The 20,781-nt window shown below is 41.7% G+C and overlaps 2 protein-coding genes across 5 annotated transcripts in view; one reads left to right on the top strand and one right to left on the bottom strand.

The window, feature by feature from the left end:
- Positions 1-14,585, top strand: LOC110976376 (uncharacterized). Its single transcript, XM_022229583.2, has 4 exons — positions 1-140; positions 5,044-5,146; positions 5,621-12,471; positions 12,704-14,585. Exons 2-4 carry the CDS (start codon positions 5,092-5,094, stop codon positions 13,043-13,045), a joined length of 7,248 nt encoding a protein of 2,415 aa, XP_022085275.2. The 5' UTR covers positions 1-140; positions 5,044-5,091; the 3' UTR covers positions 13,046-14,585.
- Positions 14,586-14,731: 146 nt separating this feature from the next.
- The window catches only part of LOC110976309 (stomatin-4-like), a 49,579-nt gene continuing 43,529 nt past the window's right edge, over positions 14,732-20,781 (bottom strand). For all 4 annotated transcript variants that reach the window (XM_022229463.2, XM_022229462.2, XM_022229464.2 and 1 more), the window contains 3 exons: positions 20,156-20,415; positions 19,221-19,299; positions 14,732-18,702 (listed from right to left, as the gene is read on the bottom strand). In XM_022229463.2, the coding sequence (XP_022085155.1) occupies positions 18,394-18,702; positions 19,221-19,299; positions 20,156-20,415 (648 nt within the window). In that variant the 3' untranslated portion in view covers positions 14,732-18,393. The remainder of the gene's footprint in view (positions 18,703-19,220; positions 19,300-20,155; positions 20,416-20,781) is intronic.

Below are 20,781 nucleotides of genomic sequence, written 5' to 3'. Positions count from 1 at the left end.
ATATATATATATAAACCCCATCCCCGCAGAATTTTGAGCAATCTGACCTCGAGTGAAATCGCCCACGAACCTTCCACAAATTTCCAACGACTTCGAATCTGGAACGAGGACACAGATTATCGTCTGCTGTGATTCGTGAGGTAAGTTTGCTCGTCCTTTGAAAGTTGACAGATATGAATATGTTGAACACTTATTAGGGTCTGAAATTGTCAGTTTCAGACCGACAAAGAATGAACCAATCAAAGTCATAATTTGTAAAGGTCCGAGTTTTAATTCACAGAACAGATTCTACGAAAATTATCTCTTACAAGCACAGGTCCTCGAAAATGTTAAATGATGTATAGTTTCTAACATCCCACTCATCCAGAAAGCATGTGTTAACTATTTTTGCAGTCGATGAGACATAAATCGGACACTGGGGACGCGATTGCAGCAATCTGCCATTGAGAGAATGATATCAAAGTTATCGTGTCCGTTCGAAGCAGAGATTGGCAAGAAAACAAAGGAGGTTATGATTCCTCCAAAACTGAATTATGAATTATCTACATCAAGGCATAAAATGTTACACTGACGTTTATATTCGTAAGGAAAAACCGTTTTAGACGTGCAGCTATAGTAAATTCTACCCATTTAGGGGTATGGTAGCCAATGTAACCATCCAGGGGCACACCGAAGGGGGAGGGGGCGAGTTTTCATTTTGAACATTTTGAAGTACGAGCTCTGATATTGGCGTACCGTGCCAGTCCCCTGTGGTGCAACGGAGGAGGAGGTGAAGTCCGTCGAGTATGAGAGGGGGTAAATCCCCGTCCGAGCCTCCCCCAACACATGGTGCGCAAACTGTCAGCATCCTTCACTAAAGCATCCAACTTCTCACAAACGTATACCAGGATTTTTTAATCCGTGCAACCATCCTTTCATCTAAAATAATTATGAGCACTTTTCCAACAATGCGCTTAATGTAATACCACTCTACTTACAGAAAAAAGTGCCTTCTGGTAAATTCAGCGTGTTCGTTTTATTACAGTAGATATACATATCTATGGAGTAATTATGAATAATGTACTCGTAGTCCGCTGTGATCAATTCCTGATTGGTCAAAACCTCACCGAGCAGACTATTTTGCTGCCATAGGGTTTCTGACAATGTTCTAACGTTGGCCAACGGTCAGCGTTTTGACATCAGCTTGCCAACAACATGTGTGCCGACATTGGTGCGCTAACCTTGTGTGGACATGTAAAAAAAAAGATGTCCACACGATGCAGGAAGGGATGAAGTTGTATGGACTTACCCATCTGCACTAGGACGTTTTCCCTTCTCTGAAAACGATTAGAGGAATTTTGGGGTTAGGGTCATTCGCAGTAAAAGGGAGATGAACAATCGAGGAAACCTTTTACAAAAAACCCACCTGAAACTCATGCTCCCATTTCAACAAAAATGAGAGTTTTCACACAGTATTCTTACCTGCACAAAACAAAGGAATGCCCATACTAGGTATGAAACGTACCTATGATTGGTTTGTGTATCTGACGTCACTTGTCGACGTTGCGCCAACGAGCACGCCGCCAACGGTACAGTCATATGGTATGCCAATTCAGTGTGTAAATCTTTCCATCTTCTAAATTTGTTCCAATTTGAAATACTGAATCTGTAAGAACAACCATTAATTAAAATGTGCATGTGTAAATATAAACACAGTTGATAACTGAAGCCATTAATTTAATTCCAAGTAGGCTTCCAATTACCAATTTCATAACAAAGAAACAGCAGATACAAGAGAGGTCGGTGCAACTATGCTGGAAAGCCCTCTCCTAAGGTAATAACAAAACAATTGACTGCAAAGAATGATTAACCTGACGACTGTGTAATCAGGATTTACAACTCCATTTCGCTCGTGCATTAAAGGCAAAACAAAACATGGGTAACATTCTGTGAACGTCCGGGGGCATTGTATTAGAAGAAGTTATAGACATTCTTGCAACCAAAATAATTTGTCGATTTATCATCGATTTATCGAGCATGAACCAATCGTGCCACACATTTTTTGTTCAGTGTTGAAAGTCAGTGGTTTAATCCAGCATTTGAATCTTGGATGCGGTATTTTCCGGTCAAACGGTGCACGAGCAAAGGCACGCTGGTCCATTGGTGTGTCTGCTCTTCATCCTTCGGGTGTACAATAAACTCAGCGTGAATTTGGGCTGGCATTCCAGCAGCTTTTGATGTTCGCAGTGGGGGTTCACACACCATTACAACTGTGTCTTGACAAGCAAGCACAATTGTACTTTGACACACAAGGCTCTGCCCTCGTGACTGTATTTTTTTTATAAAATGCAAGAAACACAATTAATCCGGTTAAGAGTAATTTGCTTTTGCTTGTGTTTTGGTTTTTAATTAAGCAAAATCCGGTTAACATGGATTGACATGAAATGGAAATGTTATGTTTGTGATGCTTTGGTGTGAATTCTTTAACAAGTGGAAAATGTGACATGCAAATGAGACGCCTTTCGCCTGCACAGAATGTGCATAGGCTATTAGTGACCTCGATTTAGAAATTGCTTCTATTGCTTTCTACATCGCTGATCTGCCAGAAATTGCACAATAGAGGATTTAAAGTTTGTAGGGAAAGGGAAATATTTAGACTTAAGATTATCTAATATGATTTGAAAAGAATTTGATTTCTACCCGCGTTCTTAAAGATAGACGGCATTTTTTGATGTTGAAAGGGTTAAAATCTAAATGGCAGGTTTCATTTGCACTTTCCCCCTGATTGTAAGGCTGTCTTGGGTGAAATACGGTGTATAAAGAGGTGGGCAAGCAGATGAAATTCCAGAAATAGGCTTCAAGGCTAATACTCCAGGCCGAACAAAGGTTTTGAAAGGGGTCAAACTGACTTTTTATTGTAAGGATTGGTAAATATTGGGAAATACACCGAATGAAAATGACCTGGGCTTTGCTATTGGGATCTCGACATTTTCTTCCTCAGGTCGAAGTTGTCACCTTCACCATGTGTACTTATCAATTCATTGTGCTATTTTGTACAATGATGGATCGCCCGGAATACTCTCTGAATGGATTGGTCTGCAGTTAGTGTATTGCCAATGGGGACAATCTGTAAATTAGTGAGACCCGGTAAAGGGTTGAAGTAGGGTTAAAGTCCAAATCTAATTCATGTCTCGTGTGGACTGAAAAGTGTGTATGACTTTTCCTTGGTCCGACTTAAGGTTATCGACAATACAGGCGATTCACAATAGTGCGCCACCAAGAGTTTGCAACACGTTGACCAATCATAAGGCGCGAAAGTTGTCGACCCTTTCCAAACGCGCATTGGGTCGACAAATTTCGCGCATTGTGATTGGCCAACGGGTTGCAAACTGTTGGTGGCGCACTATCGTGAAACGGCCGTATTATATCAGATTGCCTCAAAAAATCAGACAGGATTACTCACCGCGTGCCAACTGTAACCACCGAAAAAAAAAAGAATGCAAAGTTCGAGGGTAGGTTTCCCGCAAAGATTTTGTATTTGTGTATTTGTTTTGGAGCCAATACCTCTGGTTGTACAGCCCCTAAGAGAACTACAACTCTCAACAAAACTGAACAGCACAAAATGCATCTTATTGCCGCTGATCGCACAAAATGTGTGGCTAAGGACTGCTGGGAACTAGTGATGGATCGCACGAATTCCTCACTATTTACTGACACGTAAACGAACTTGATACGTAGTTGATACGGTAAACAAAGACTTGAATACTAGAGACAGAGCTTTATGGAAGCGGTGGAAGTCGAAAGCTGGCGAAAAAACAAAGTATATCCGGGTTGTAAGTGTGACGTCACTTCAGTTTAAACCACGCCCACTGCACATGCACCGCGCATTGATCGCCGTTTACGTGGAGCCATGGAACCGGAAGTTAACGCGCAACCTCAGCGATCGTCCAATGGGAGCCTACGACTCGTACTCGGTGCGAAAGCGAACATGAACGCGAAACTGTAACGTCAAATCAAATCGTCACTGACAACGCAAAATGACACTCGATGGTGCTCGAGTGTGCTAATACGATCGCGTGTGAAACAATATTTTCAAAATGCTCCCATTTCAACATGAATCACTCTCCTAAACTAAAATTTCGACCGAATGTCCCTTATAATTATGAAACACTTCAAATTGCGACAGATTAAAAATTTCTCCTTTTTGAGCGATTTCCAAATATCAGTTTCGTGAAATCCTTGCGGAGACCTACTCATCCCGCTCCCCTTGGTCTCCACAAGGCTCCACATTTCGAAACTGGAGAACTAAGCCATGTCTCCACAAGGATACAAATTTCGGAATGAGTTCTTTGGCACAAAATTCAAAGAACCGCATTATCTGCGCTTTGACGAACTGCAGCTAAGCACTGTGTGCTCACATTCAGTGCATTTTTGCTTTCACGAAATGAAACCTTCCCGAATTTCCCAAGTTAAGAGGTTTCCAAATATACCTTTTCTTAACCTAACAAGTAAGTGTATGGGCCAAATTAATGCAAAACTTAAAACCCCTTTAAGCATTTTGCTTGGGTATGTACAACCGCTACATACTTGTGTGTAAGTAGGTGAAAACAATGCCAGTGTCAGGCCACGCAAACACACACGGGTGTCAGTCTGTAAAACCAAAATTGACTTTTAGGCAGTTTTTACGAAGTGTGCAAAAACGTACTTGTGCACGGTGATATTCGTGCTGCAAATTGGTAAAAGTTAGACATATTTCATCTCAAGCAAATTTCGCTTTAAATGTTTTGTGGCATCGAATTACCTTTGTTTTCACTTTGGTAAGGTATGGAATGGTGTTTAGTATGGGGGTATGGACACAGGGATTTCGTGAACGCTCACGTTAACATTTTGGACAGATGGGATTTTAGTTGATGGTTCAGATTTTCTTTTCGGGAGAGTTGTCAGGAAGTGCGATATTCTGTCAGGAAGTGTGATAACAAACGTGACAAATGCTGTTGGAAGGACTCGCAAAGGAAATTCTACGCTTTAGAAATGACCACTGCTTGGTTTGCTATCCATTTACAGAAAGTTGGGGAAACGTACACTCCGTCCATAAAAAGAACAACAGGAAACATGGAGGACATAACGGAATTTCCGCAGTTTCCACCCATTGCCATTGTAGGGATAGGTAAGCATGGACAACCACTTATTGAAAAACAGGTCAAGGCAACAAACTGTCCGGTCTGTTTTTCAAAATTATGATCTTTTTGTTTTTAAATGATAGAAAGTTCATTTACGCTAGTTGCCAAGACTGTGAGATCCTCAGATATGTGTTGTTCGATGAATGTTTTTGAAGATTAATTTGGAATGTTTAAAAAAATTAATATTTAGACTACTCTCATATTCATGTACATACGTACCGGTACGGAACGCCAAAGTTAACAGAAATATCTGTCCAAATCTAGTTTACATTTTGCCCTACTACTTTGATTGAGGGTCATATTTCCATTTGTTTAGCAGTAGTGTGTAGTATGAAGTTTCTTGACAGTTGCGATAGATACCTAGCTAATCAAGTATTTACTTCTGATGGTCAGCCATAGTTTACCAGGCAAAGGTAGGTAAAAAAAACCCTAAAAGTATCTTTTATGTGCATGCATCACAGGGTGTCGCATGCCTGGAGATGTACGTTCTCCGGAAGACTTCTGGGCTGTCATTCGGGATGGAAAAGACACCATAACAGAGGTTCCTCCGCACAGGTGGTCACTGGAAAACTTCTACGATCCTGACCACTCCAAAAAAGGTAAGATGATCTCTCGAAAGGGCGGCTTCATCGATGGCATCGACAAGTTTGATAACTCGTTCTTCAGGATATCTCCCAGAGAGGCTGCGTCTATGGACCCGCAGCAGCGCATTCTCTTGGAGGTTGTGCACGAGGCATTTGAGGACGCTGGCATAATATCGGAAACATTAGGGGCCTCGGGTGGCGTGTATGTAGGTGTAGGAATGATGGACTATGCGGTTCAGACAGTTTCAGAGACCTCACTCATCAATCCCTATACATTAACGGGGACCTCATTTAGCACAGCAGCCAATCGAGTTTCGTACGCCTTTGACTTGCGAGGACCCAGCTATTCCGTCGACACTGCCTGCGCTTCATCTGTGACGGCAATGCACCTTGCTTGCACTGGTCTGTGGAACCACGAGTGCAAAACGGCGGTCGTTGCCGGTTGCAACGCACTCATTATCCCCGAAACGTCTGTGGCTTTCACGGCATTGGGCGCGCTTTCCAAAGATAGTAAGTGCTGTCCCTTCTCCAGTACAGCTAAGGGTTATGTGCGCAGTGAAGGTTGGGGTGCAGTCATCCTGAAACCGCTGCCCATCGCACAAAAAGATGGCGATCACATCTATGCACTTATCAGGGGAACAGCCATAGCAGCTAATGGCTTTTCTACTAGTTTGACTATGCCTTCAAGTGCTGCACAGGAATATGTTATGAAACAAGCCTATTTCAGATTCGGTGTCCCGTTGTCAAATGTTCAGTACGTAGAAGCTCACGGGACAGGGACACCTGTTGGGGATCCCATCGAAGCAGAAGCCATTGGAAAGGCCTTTGGTCCACACCGAGAGAAACCACTGAAGATTGGCTCTGCTAAAGGAAACTTTGGCCACAATGAGTGTGCGTCTGGTGTTACTACTTTAATCAAAGTAGCCCTAATGCTAGACCACAAAGTGCTTTGCCCGACAATCAACTTCACCGAGACAAACCCAAACATCAAGTTGGACGAATGGAAGCTTCAAATTCAAACAGAGTTACAAGAGCTACCATCATCTGAAAAGACGATAACGTTTGGTTTGAACAGTGCTGGCTTTGGGGGAGCAGTAGGCCACATCATCCTTCAAGAGGCCCCTCGTGGCATCATACAGGCCCCCGCCGCAGTATCTGCTGGCTGGAGATTTGGAGGTGGCACCTCGGGTTCACCCATAGTCGTACCCCTTTCAGCAATATCCACTGAAGCATTGCATGATGTTGCTGAGCAGTGGCGAGGTTTCAGAAGTGAGCATGATGCACTCCGAATTGTTTCTTGGTTAGCATGTCGTAGAAAACACTATGAATGCCGCCTGGCAGTCATCAGCAACTCTGGCGAGGCCTTCCAGGAACAACTAGAGCAGTACCTTGAAGTACGGAGTGGCAGTGAGATTTCAGCAGGTGTTTCCAGAGAGAAGCCCAAGATCTGTTTTGTTTTTCCTGGACAGGGCCAGCAGTGGGGCAAAATGGGGCAGCGATTGTTCCTTAGGGAGACAGTTTTCCGCGAAGCTATTTTGGAATGTGATGAAGTATTCAAGAATTTGAGCGGTTGGTCGTTGCTTTATGACAAAAACATTTTCACCAATGGATCAAAAGACCAAGAGGACCAAACCGCTAATTTAGACAGCGAGATGAAAGAAACAGCAGTTTTACAACCTTCCATTCTGTTTTTCCAGATTGGGTTGCTGCATCTCCTGCGATACTGGGGGATCCTGCCTGACGTCATAGTCGGTCACAGCCTTGGTGAGGTGGCTGCAGCCTATGCATGTGGCGGTCTCACCCTTCAAGAGGCCGTTCATGTTATATACCACCGAAGTTTCCAACAGGCACAGCTGAAAGGAGCCGGAAGCATGGCAGCGCTTCGCTTGCCTCTGGCTGAAGCCAAAGATGTTTGCCAGCAGTATGACAACTTGTATGTAGCTGCTGTCAATGCCCCGGCAGCAACAACAATTGCTGGAGACACCGATGCCATATCAGAAATAGCCCGAAAAAACCCAACCGTGGCCAAACAACTGAGAGTTCAATGTGCCTTCCATACTCCATTTATGGATTCAATGGAGGCGCCATTCCGATTGGCCATGAAAGGGTCTGTCAACACAGAACCAGGAGCTGGTTCCATTCCCTTCTATTCCACTGTGACAGGAGAGGTATACACCGGTGCATTTGGTACCAACTACTGGTGGCAAAACATCAGAGGCACGGTTAAGTTCCAGGCCGCTGTAGAAGAAGTCCTGAATAACAAAGACGTCAATGTATTCCTCGAAATCGGGGCCTCTGCTACTCTCCTCTCTTCCGTGAATCAGATTTATGCTCGTTTCAAAGGCAGAACGAGCCCCAAACTCATCCCTACAGGTCAGCGAGAGCAAGATGACTACCTCACAGCACTGCGGGCTTTATCAAACCTGTACGTTGCTGGATGTGACATCAATTGGAGAAACGTCACAGGAGGACCCACCACTTGGGCCCAATTGCCAACATACCCATGGCAGCATCAGTCCTTCTGGCTGGAAACTGATGAAAGACGGAAGCGCAGACTTGGTCAAGATGACAGGACTTTCAAAGGACAAGCCGGAAATATTTCTCTTGAAATGTTTCCATTTCTTGCTGATCATGTTGTGCAAGATCAGCTTGTTTTTCCCGGAGCAGGATATGTCGAGATGATGGTGCAGTCCGTCTTTGACGAGGATGAATGTCCTGCTTTGTCCAAAGTGTCATTCAGCAAGATCATTGCTTGGACAGAGTCGGAAGACGGGAACACCAAGCCACTGGGTCTTCAGTGTCACAGAGAAGGTTCACATGTTGAAGTAACTTTGGATGGGTCAAGCTATTCCTCAGCTAAAATTAACATATCTTCGGAACCAGAGTTGAGTCTAATCTCAATTGAAGAGATCCTCTTGAGGTGCACGACTCGCGTCAGTGGTGAAGACATCTATCACGCATTAGCAGACCTTGGTTTAGATTATGGCCCCTCCTTTCAGGTTATCAAAGAGGCTGCTCTAGGAGATGGGGAAGTATTGGGATTCCTTTCACCCGTGAAATCTGATAGCAAACAGCGAATGCAAGTGACACATTTAGACGCCTGCTTTCAGCTGTTGCTTGTAGCGTCTGGGAGTAACACAAGTCTATATCTTCCTGTTTTCATTCAATCCCTACACATGAGTGTCCCACGACTGTCAGCCACAGAATCTCTTGTTGCCTACGTCCGGATGACTGAATTTGATTCTAGAGTACTTGCTGGGGATATAACCATTTCCACGTGTCAAGGAAGAGTGCTACTGAAAGCTTACAACTGTGAGTGCCGCAACATCACTGGTTCCAAGACGGGTGTTCCTTTAGAATCTTGCTTGTACATTACACGCATGCAACCTTTGCAGTCCTGTTTTCCAAACCCCTCAACTGCTTGTGAGAAGTTTGAACTTGACTACCTCAGGACAAATTTTCCGGATGAAACTGAGTTCCTCACAAGAGCGCAGCCTTGGATTCCATCTCTGGAGAGGGTCTGCATCTCATGCATTTATCAGGCTTTAAATGGCACCGCCGCAAACAAACACGTTGACCAACGACTTGGCCGTTATCTCAAGCAGACGACAGAAACGTCCAGAACAAACTGTCCTAGTGAAGTGGCAGTCACAAATATTGCGTCTGTTTTAGACAACATTGAAGCCAATCTGCCAGAAATACAGCCAGAGATTGCTCTTCTACGAAGTCTTGCAAACATAGCAAAAAGCGTGAACATAACAATTTCGTCGAACCGCAGATCTTCCATAACTCGACGGTCTTCCCTGAGAGAGACGAGCCCAGGTGTGATAGATTCAGCCCTGAGTCGCCTCTGCTACAGAGCTAGTGCAGATGCCATTCACAGCGCGGTCAAGGAAGCTATTCATAAGAAGAATGTTGTGCGGATACTTGAAGTTGGGGGGCAACACGGAGGCCTTGCCACATATGCACTGCCTCTCTTAAATGAGTTTTGTGACGAGATGCGACTGGAATACATATGCAGTTACCTGGCTTTCCATTCGGGAGCTTATCCTCACCATGACCAACCCCTCAGTTTTCCCTTCGTCAAGTATAAGCAACTTGATCTTCAGCAGGACGTAGTGTCGCAAGGGTTCGTGCCAGGATCTGTGGATGTCATAATCTGTATGGAGAAAATCCAACTGTCAGGAGAATATGACAGCAGCTTAAGAAATATGCACAAGCTGCTTTGTGATGGAGGCTGGCTTTTTATGTGCGAGATGACTAGCGACAGTTGCATCGGCTCTGTCTTATTTGATCGTCAAGAAGGTTATTTTCTGACTGAGGGAGAATGGAGGAATACTCTCAGTGCAAGTGGCTTCCAGGACATCGTGGTCGCATCACCGCCACAAGAATGCTTCCACAGTATCTTTGTCAGCCGTAAAGTCAAAGACAATAGAATAACTTTTATCACTCATCCAGCATCCTGCCCAATCTTCCTGATTTTAACTGATCATGATACAACTGACGTCTCGACATTTCCCAATGTAGTTTGTGGCAAACTGGGTGTTCCGGCTGACAAAGTGGTACTCAAAGGAAATGATCTAAACAGTGCCCTGTCCCAAAACTCAAGGACACAGAGAAACAGCCTGGTTTGCCTCTACAACTCACAACATGGCCTTTACGAACTGACAAAGTTACTTCAACAGGTTGACTCTAAGACACTGATGTTCAGAAATGTGTTTGTGGTTATCACGGGAACAAAAACAAGAGCAGCTGAAGTGGTGGGTCTCGTTCGATCAGTGACAAATGAAATTCACGTCCCTGTTTACTCTGTCTACATGGGAGACACTGAAGATGCCAGCATAGAATCATTGGCTGGGTTTTTGAATGACAAGGAGGTCAGAGATAGAGAAATCGAGATCAGTGAGGGAGAAATCAGAGTGCCAAGAATACTAAGAGCTGAGCTCTCCGCTGATAATGATGTGGTAAATGAGTGCCACTGGCAGGTTGCAATCAATAAAGATGACACGTCCCAAGGTGGCACATCATCTTTTGAAGATCTTGGATTTCAATTTTTGGATGACTTGGATCCTCTTCCTGGTCAAGTCGTTGTACATGTGAAATCTGCAGCACTCAATTTCAAGGATGTAATGCTATCGCTGGGACTTTTGGATGGTTTGGATGATAATGATGACACAATTCATATTGGCCTTGAGTGCTCGGGAAAAATTCAGAAAATTGGTGACGGGGTAAATTCCTTCAGGGTAGGAGATGAAGTTATGGGCTTTGGAAAACACTGTTTTGCTTCACAAACCATTTGCGACGAGAAGCTGTTAGTTCACAAACCATCAAGCATTGGGTGGAACGAGGCTGCTGGCGTTTGTGTCGTGTTTACCACGGCCTATCACAGTCTCATCCAGAGAGCCCATCTCCAGAAAGGAGAAACGGTCCTCATCCATTCAGCTTGTGGTGGTGTTGGCTTAGCAGCCATTCAGATCGCCAGTATGGTAGGAGCTCATATCATCTGCACTGCAGGAAGTGAGGAGAAACGATCTTACCTTAGAAACAACCTTGGGATCGAACTGGTGACGGATTCTCACTCAGAAAGATTTTATGATGACGTCATGGTCTGGACAAAAGGGGCTGGTGTTGATGTAGTTCTGAATTCACTGCATGGTGAAAAACTGTCCAGAGGCATTGAGGCTCTTGCTCCCGGCGGAAGGTTTTGCGAGATTGGGAAGAGGGACATTCTTCAAAATTCAAACCTCCAAATGAGTCTGCTGCTTGAGAACAAATCGTTCTTGTCATGCCAGATCGACAGGATGATCAAACTTCAGAAAGCCAAAATGCACGAACTCCTCCTCGAAGTAACGTCGCTGTTTAGAGAAGACAGTGTTCTTGCTTCAATACCAACGACGGTGTATCCCATTGGCGACTACCAGGGGACTTTTGCCAGGATGGCAAAAGGAAATCACATAGGTAAGATGGTCTTCAATATCCCTGCTGATTTCAAACCTCCTCGGATCCTGTCTTGCTCTCGTATCTTTGACAATAATGCTACTTACATTATCACCGGTGGCTATGGTGGTTTGGGATTGGCTCTTGCGAAATGGATCTGTGATAGAGGTGCATGCTATTTGGCTCTTGTGTCTCGTCGCGGCTGTAAGACGGATGCGGCTCATCGAACAGTGAGGTTCCTGGAGAGGAAAGGAACAACTGTCTTTGGTTTTGCACTAGATGTGTCCAAAGCAAGCGATGTTCAGTCCATGCTGAGTGACTTAGCAACCGTCCACGGTGCCCCAGTGGTGAAAGGTGTGTTCCATGTTGCTGGGCACATTGTGGAGGAATCGTTGTCTACCCTCACACCCGAGGTGTTGAATAAGATCTTAGGAGCCAAGGCAACTGGAGCAAAGAATCTACATGACCTTACTCGACATCTTCCTCTTGAAGTGTTCTTCCTGATGTCATCGAGTAGTGCTATGTGGGGACACTCCTCACAACCTGGCTACTGTGCCGCCAATGCCTACCTGGATGCGCTAGCAGAGGAGAGACGTGACCAAGGACTTCCTGCGGTCAGCCTCCAGCTCGGACCAGTGAGGGGTGTAGGATTTCTGGAGAAGATGAAAGTCACCATAGAAACTCTGGCAATAAAGGGATGCCTAACACTCCACATTGATGAGATCCTACATGTCATTGGTCAAATTCTTCAGACAAAGGATGCTCCTGCTGTGCTAAGTCTCTCTAACCAGGTATGTTTGCTTAGGCAGACTATATTTATTATTATTAAAAATATCATGAAATGTTTCCAAATTTCTATCATTATATAATTATTTCTGATTTTACTGTTGGCATCATCGAAAAAAATATTTTTTTGAACAATTGAACTGTTTTGATTTCATGGTCTTAACCAATAAGAAAAATGAGGAAATAACTATGCTAAAAGTAGTAACTCGTACCCTTTCTCACATTCATCATTTGAAGGAATGGAACAGCACCCTCAAATTTTGTCATGATGGCATCTTGAAATTTCAACATCTCCTCCGAGCAGTAAGACCGAGGCGTTCAGTCTGTGCTAGTTCAACTCAGCGGAAAGTTCTAGAAGACCGAATGAGGAAGAAGATGGCCCACCTCCTGTGCATCAATCCCGACAGTATCGATTTGGAGCAGTCTATGGTGACCTATGGCATGGATTCCTTGATGGCTGTGGAGATGGTAGCATGGGCTTCAAAAGAATTCAACACATCCATTACCCAAGTGGAAATTCTTGGAGGTTTAACAACAGGTGCACTCCTCCAACGACTGCTGTTAAGCCAGACTGTGTAAAAGTGAGATAGAATCACGGGTCAAGTAATTGGTCATTGCATTTATGATATCACCCATCACCCCACTTGTTTCTCTGAAGTCATTGGTATTGAAAACTTTACTCATCTATTATGAAATAAGCATAATCCTTTTAAAATATAGCCAAGTGTAATTCGTTTAATTGATAACATTAACAGTTGATGGGATTTAGTGATATTGATACTCATGTCCATTAAAAAAATCCCTCTTCCCACTAAAATGGAATTAGGCCTATCTGTCTGGCATTTTACACTGAATGAAAGCACATGATTGTATAACTTGAAGCAGGTGACGATTTCAAAATGGAAAAAAAATCTTCATAAAAAGAAACTTGGAAGTGTCAGGCAACATGACACTTACATACTAAACATATGCATGCGTAACATTTTCCTGTACTCACAAGCTTTGAAAGTAACATGCTCTAAGAATGACTGAGAGAACTTGAGATTGATACAGGCCTAAACATGATATAGAAATAGGCAACATTTATGTGCAGTATTTCTCCCAAACACTACTGGCGCTTTGAAGACATACATTGTTTAAAAGAAGGGTCATCATTTCATATAGGCCTGACGTTAATCAAGTGGCCTTTGTCACGTCAGGTCTTAGTTAGTATATATGGACCCAAGGCCCTGTCTAAATTAATTTGCATTAAGCCTAGTAGACGTAAGCCGGATAAAATCTGAAGCTGCTGTTAAGTAGAAGCTAAACAAATATAAATCAGAAAACGTACTTGTACAAATTAACGCTTAATCCTGAGTGTCCATAATGACCAATCAGGCACAATCAGGCTGATCTACAGTCCTAATCTACTACGTGACGTTTGTCATCACGTAAACCCTTCATGCTTGTATTTAATCCTTACCATTTTAACCAGTTTCAGCGACTAGATCAATAATTAACTTGGCTGACTCACCCAGCCAAAAACCTGCTCAGTTCCCGGGTACACGACTTCCACTTCCAACTAGATTTAGCGATACAAAAACATGTAATAACATGCGTAAATTTCCCCAAAGATGATATCCCGCAATTGGTGGTTGCTAGCTTATAATGGCTGCATTCTAGCAAGCCTCGTTCAATTTTAATTAATGTGTCCATTCGAAACAAAAAAAGTAAAGCAAAAGGTACAAAAAGTAAAAATTGAATGTGTAAATCTAAAACATAATATTTAGTCTGTATCGTCCTCTTGTCGATTTCACTTGTAAACAAGAAGAATATTCATGTCTTAACACTTTCAACCTATCACGTTCTCGGGCCCGGCTCGTAAATAAAACTTGCACCATAACACAGATATAAAGTTAGTTTGATATTGGACATTCTACAGGTTTGTACAGCAAATGTTCCATGTTTTAGAAATTAGACATTTACATATGTTTTACCGTGAATTGCCATTCAGACATTCCCTGTACAAACCAGTGGGTATGTCCAATGTCCAATATCAAACTAACTTCACCGTAACAGCGTGGAAAGTGTGGGTGTGTGGCTTGGGGGAGGCTTGCTGAAGGTTTATTGCATCTGTAGAATTAATTTGCATGTACGAGTGCGTAAATTTTATAAACTCGCAAAAGCTTTGGGAAACAAACTGAAATTTCTGTAAATGAACACAGATGCCTTTAGATATGGTAAAATATTTCTGAGCTTAAAATAAAGTGTTACTTCATCAAAAAGTGGAGTTTCATTGACACATTTATTTGATAAAATTAACAAAACATGTTTCACTACATTATCACTGTATACTGCAATTTGTAGCCACTGTGTCAACTTAAAATCTCTATATTTCTACATACAAATACAGTATAAATTATATTTACAGTGTGATTTCTGCGGGTTTCAAACAGGTTGGAAAACTGGGCTTTTATATTAATTCTGAATATTAAGAAGCTGGGACAGTAAAGATAATAAAGTAATGCTTCCACATGTTCAAAATGTATTTCATCCTCTCAAAATTATAATTAATTTAGAACAAAGTAAGATGTTTAACCATTTTCACTGATTGTATGATATACAGAGATAGGCATAACCTTCCCAAACCTTCTCAAATTCCTTTAACCCTGTACAGGAGAGTACCGGCACGTGGCTGTTCATATGAAACTCATCCAGATAAAACGCTGAATTAATAAGCCACAATAAGATTGATGAAAGTATTAGTTACAGATGGCCAAAATGCAAAAAGATTCGTCATAACAAATTTTCGAAATAGATTTTAAGAACTTTAATACAGACTTTATAACATTGCGTATACACCTTATAGTCGTAGCCATTTTTAGATAATCTTATCAATAAATAGAGAATAATAAATAGAAAAGCACTGTCTATGGTGAATATTGCACTAAGAAAAAAGTACTAGAAATCTCCTTTGTAGAACGCGCTATATTTTTATGCAAATATTATATCCACCGTTTTATAAGTGTTATGCTAGTAAAAAATTGAGGGAAGTGACTATTATGTATTTTTATTGCTGCCAAATGGCTCCCAAAGGTTGGGGAACAAATCATACATTGTCTCTTTAGATGGTTTTACGGTTACGAAGTGCTCGACTTTTTTTCACAACAAGGAGCCTAAAAAATAGGAAATCCTAAAATTAATACCATATCTCAAAAACTTTTAAGAGCCCAGAGCCTACACGATTTCAGCAGGGGAACTTAATTTTATAGACACAGTGCCTATATGTTACGTATGATTCTAATTTTGCAACAAAACATTACCTGTCTTTAGCAGGTAAGTTAATATTTGACAGTTATATATTCTGTGGCATATATCCACAGATCCTCATGACTGATTTTCAGGACCACAAGCAAAAGTAGCCAAGAGTCCTTTGATTTGGAAGTCAGTCAGGAATTTGAACTTTTGTAAAAGGGGGCAACGTCAGAAGGTTTTTGCTGAGGGCTACCACAATGAGGACGAACAAAAATCCCGAGTGCAGGTGGAATTTGAACTAGAAATGGAAAAAAAAATCAAAAACAAACAAAAAACCTTCATTTATGCTAAGTTTACACAGGCTTTGGGATTGTTGAAACATACAAAAATAGCCGAAAATTAAACTCAAACCAAATCTCATATTTCCCAAGAAATAAATTAACATTGCTTGCTTGTTTTAAATAGGGCAGGACCAATGGAAACAACTATTTCAAGAATGATGATAAATATTAGAACTAGTAGGTAGCATTTAAAATGGCTTTAAAGTGGATCTGATAAGAATAAGCACTGCTCATTAACACATACAAGTAAAACAGAGAAGTATTTACACTTTTATATACATGTTCCCCAATAAAAAGCTTGCAATTAAGTTGGCAGGATTACACAGAGACTGTTTGAACTTCTTTCAGGTTCGACAAAATAACTTAAAGGTAACATTTTACCCTAACCTTATGAACTCTTAAATCTATGCTTTTAAATAATTCAGTCTGTGGTGGGTGAATTTTAAAAACAGTACAATACGGTAGAAAAGCTGATATAATAAAGGACCATGCATTGAGGAAAACACAAAGCATCTTTGTCGTCTGTTTCAGGAAAAACTTCACAAAAAAGGAGCAGACAAGTTGACATGTTAAGGATTTCTGTTCGGGTGCCTTTTTGGGGGTGAAAAGAAAGAACCAACAGGTAGTTATTGAGTACTTCTCTGAGCTTGTCCACAAGTCAGGCAGGAAAAAAGTCCAGACCTAAATTTGCCCAATGCTTGCATTTGGCCGAATACTTTGATCGTCAAGCTGGTCATTACTTTTGTAATTCAGTGTGTTTGGTGATTGAATACAATTGAATAAACAGCATTAATAGCATAAACAACATGTAAATGCAAAATCCACATTCAGGACTTGTAGTTGGCACTTTACTGGCCCCTTACGGGAGTCACTTTTCTCATTTCAACATTTCTTTTTTTTACCCAAGGTCAAAATCTCCAGTCATATTTCATCACCATTCAATTTTCAAAAATGATAAAAGGCTTAAATACTTTGAGTGTCAGAATTATATTTCAGATATAGCACACAAGTACAATATTATCTCTATAAGCTAAACACTGATAGAATATTTGTAATATACCTATAGTATAATGTACAAAAGAGTAGCCATGGTGACTAAATCAAAGTATTGAAAACCGTATCGCCCATCTTGTTCTTAAGAACAATGTAAAATTAAAACCTTTTGGAGAATTTTTTAAAAATTTGTCCCAACACTAACATTTTACAGTTTCCACTGTTTACCAAATCAATCAAAAGATTGAATCTTACTCTAGGTTTGCCTCCAAAGACTTTATTTACATTCTTCAACTGTCCTTATTTTACTGAAAGGAATTTACCTTAAATTGATTGATTACCTGTTTAACAATGATTTTCCAAGTCAGTCGATTATGTAGAAAATTCTCTTAACTCCGACAGAAAATAATGCCTTTGTAGTATCAATCACAACTTTCATCTTAGAAACTAAATGGAGAAAAAAATTCCTAAGGCCCAAACATAGATGTCACTGAATCTGAAATAAAGAACTACTGACCATTTACAATCCAAATCCTGTAAGTACAAACAAAATGTCAGCACTTCCTACTAAAGACCAAATTAATATGATCTCATCCTTAAAATACTTCATCAACGGGCAACAGTTGTATCATCGAAGTGAATATAATCCCTTGCAATTGCAACAAGGGTGTTAGAAATGTCAATTTGTCACCTAGGTAAAGCTGGTATCACAGAAGGTGAGGGCGTGACCATCTTTGCAAAATACAGCAACAGACCTTATTCATGGGGAAGCCATTTTATAATCATGTTCCCTGAATTTATATTATTTAACTTAATCCGTAGTATTGGGTGGTGCCAGACTATTTTGGGTTTCAGGCTTCATTTTCATTTTTTTAAAATGTGGCTTAAAACAGTTCGATATATTTAACCACATATTTAAATTTATCCATCAACGTGTACTGCCATCAAGTTGAAATGAACATTTATGTCACTGCTTTCATTTTTCTTGTCAGGTTCCTAAAATAAAGTTCACCTTGTTTTCAATTCAATATAGCTGCCTTGTGAATAAGGCCAACTATCAGATGCATAAACTGTAATGAAGTGATCAGGCCAAATGCTCACTACAGGTCACTTGTTTTAGCAGACGCAAACGGACTATTTGTAACAGCACAAGTCATGCAAATGAGTTCCCAAACAGTATGTTAAAAGTACGATTCAAGTGCATTTTCTTCAGAATTTGCAAAGATGATCCTATCTGTGAAACAGCCCAAACTGTGTCTTCCACAAAGATACGTACTGCATTACACTGGTCTGTTTGTGTAGTGGAAAAGTCTGTCACACACAACAACCTTTGATTAAACTGTCTCAACTTTGAATGCTCTAAACTGTCGTGGGTTCACCGTCTAAATCCTCATCAATTTCCAGCTCTCGCTTCTTCCGTCTGGAGCCAGGTCTCGACCCCTGCTGTGACCCCAGCGGGGAGGAGGCTGACTTCCGACGACCGGCCCCCAGAAATCCGGTCAGCAAGTCGATGGGGAGTGGGAAGATAATGGTGGAGTTCTTCTCGGCCGAGATGGTGTTCAAGGTCTGGAGATACCTCAGTTGGAGAGCAGAAGGGGATTCGGCCAAGACATCAGCTGCTTCCTTGAGGGCCCGAGATGCATTCTGTTCCCCCTCAGCAGCCACAACCTGTCACAGATACAGACAAAGAGACAGAAATTACAGGTTAAATCTTCCGGCTTCTATAAGAGCCAATTTCATAGAGTGCAAAACAAAACAAGATTATTTGGCTAACATTTACTCAAAGGAAAGCCAAGCTGAGCCAACTAGTAATGCATGTCTCAAAACATTCTGTCTGACGACCGATTTTTAGGCCAGGCAAATTTTTGTGCTTATTCATGAATTTGTTCAGTTGCTCGTGTCTTGGACAAACAATTTTTTTTAGAGTAGTAATCTGCCCAGAGCTGAATTGCCCCCCAATCAGCAAAAGAAAGACAGGTGGTTACAAGCAGGTTCTTGCACGTGTTCTGCGTGTAGGCAAAGACCATACATGCCAGAATGAATTAGTTACGCGAACTTGGCGCGCTCCGCATCAAACGTGCATATACTAGCGTGCCTCATAGCGCACCAAAAAACATGCCCTCTTTTGTTCCACTCGGAGCAGATAATCTGGTCACAAACAGATTGTTCGCAGTTCGTAAACCCACCTTTGCTCTGGCCTCTCTCGCAGCCTCTGCCTCTGCTGCCATTGCTCTCTGTAGCTGAACTGGCAAGCGAACATCCTTACTGTAAGTGGAAAAAAACATGAGACCAGTTTATGTAATTACTCTCTTACAAAAGACTTTGATCCAACTTTCAAGGCACTTTTGCCACAGTAGTAACCTTCATTATCCAGCGTACTGATCACAGAGAGTAAGAGGCTTGTAGAGGCAGTAACTCCTGTCAACTTTCCTGGAGGATCAATCTTTCAGGGTCCAAAAATGTGTCATTGGGTTACTGCATGGTGTTTGATTCTGGATGAGGGAGCTACTGGTAGACCATTGGAGTTGATGTGAAGGGGCAGAGTTCTTTTTTGGGGGGGAGGAAACAATCTGTCAATAAACGGACAAAACCATCGGCAGAAGTGGGGTAAATTCCGTATTTTCAAGCAACTTGGTGATAATCCTCTTTTTTCCTTTCTTTTTCATTTTTTCAAAAATTTCTTTTCTTTTCCTTTTTGTATTTCAATTTTTTATCATTATTTGGACTTTTCCATTTTGGGGGAGAGGGAAGAACTCTCATCACCTAAAAAATGATAAACAATTAACAACAAAGAGGGGAACATTTTTAGTTTTTTCCCCAAGCAAATTGGTAATCTTTGTCCCCGTTCAACTTTTTTTTGCTTGTTTTTTTTCTTTTAAAATTTTGTCTGGTGTGGATGGGGGGGGGAAACACCCGTTGTCCCCTTCCCCCACGATGCTCATGAGTAAACTACAGACTTGTGAAATGCTCAGACTTCACAAACCCGAACTAAAAACTACACAGTTCCTGACTGTCTGCATTCCCATTCCATGTCCCGTCATTCAGCAAGCAGAAACACCACTTCAACTCATACGTCATCTCCTCACCCACTTGTCTAATTCCTCTTAAATGCTCAACTCACATCTCAACTCGTTCCACCTTGACCCCCCAAGGGTCTGTAGCTTCATCCAGGACGGACTGCATCTGGCTGCTGATGATGTCTCGATCGATCAACATCTCTCCCAGTGTCTTAGTCCCCAGGACGTTCCTTAGCGTTGTAGCGGCTAGCAGCCTAGTGGATCGTTGTGCGTCTTCCACATTGGTGATAGAGATTGTGGGATTGTAAACTCTATAGTAGACAACCGCATCCACGGCAACGGTTACACTGTCTTTGGACAGAATCTGAGAGTGGAAAACAGAACGTGAAATTTCTTCTTTACCCAGGTACAAAAATTATGGTAGGTTTAGAATTATTTTTAACAAATATCCACAATCATGTTAAAAGTACCGGTAAATTTTGAATTTTTCATCCACTGTGCCAAGTCATATTGCCAGTCAATAACCACATACCTTAGCCTCTTCGAGATTATGACGATTTCGTTTTCCCATTAGTACAACGAAGAATGAAAAGAGTTTCAGCTTCTTTCATCACCAAAAAAAGCCATGCAGACAAAAATCTTATTTTCCAACTACAATGTACATGTACTACCAAGAAACAGTGGCTCTAATATCTGTGCACTTAGTTCTTGACAGAGAACACTGGAGAGC

The sequence above is a fragment of the Acanthaster planci genome, linkage group LG11 (assembly GCF_054643075.1).
Source record: "Acanthaster planci isolate LZ-2023a linkage group LG11, COTS_SCS, whole genome shotgun sequence".
Classification (NCBI taxonomy): Eukaryota; Metazoa; Echinodermata; class Asteroidea; order Valvatida; family Acanthasteridae; genus Acanthaster; species Acanthaster planci.
Note: the sequence above shows the minus strand (reverse complement) of the source record. Positions and strands in the feature narration are given on the sequence as shown.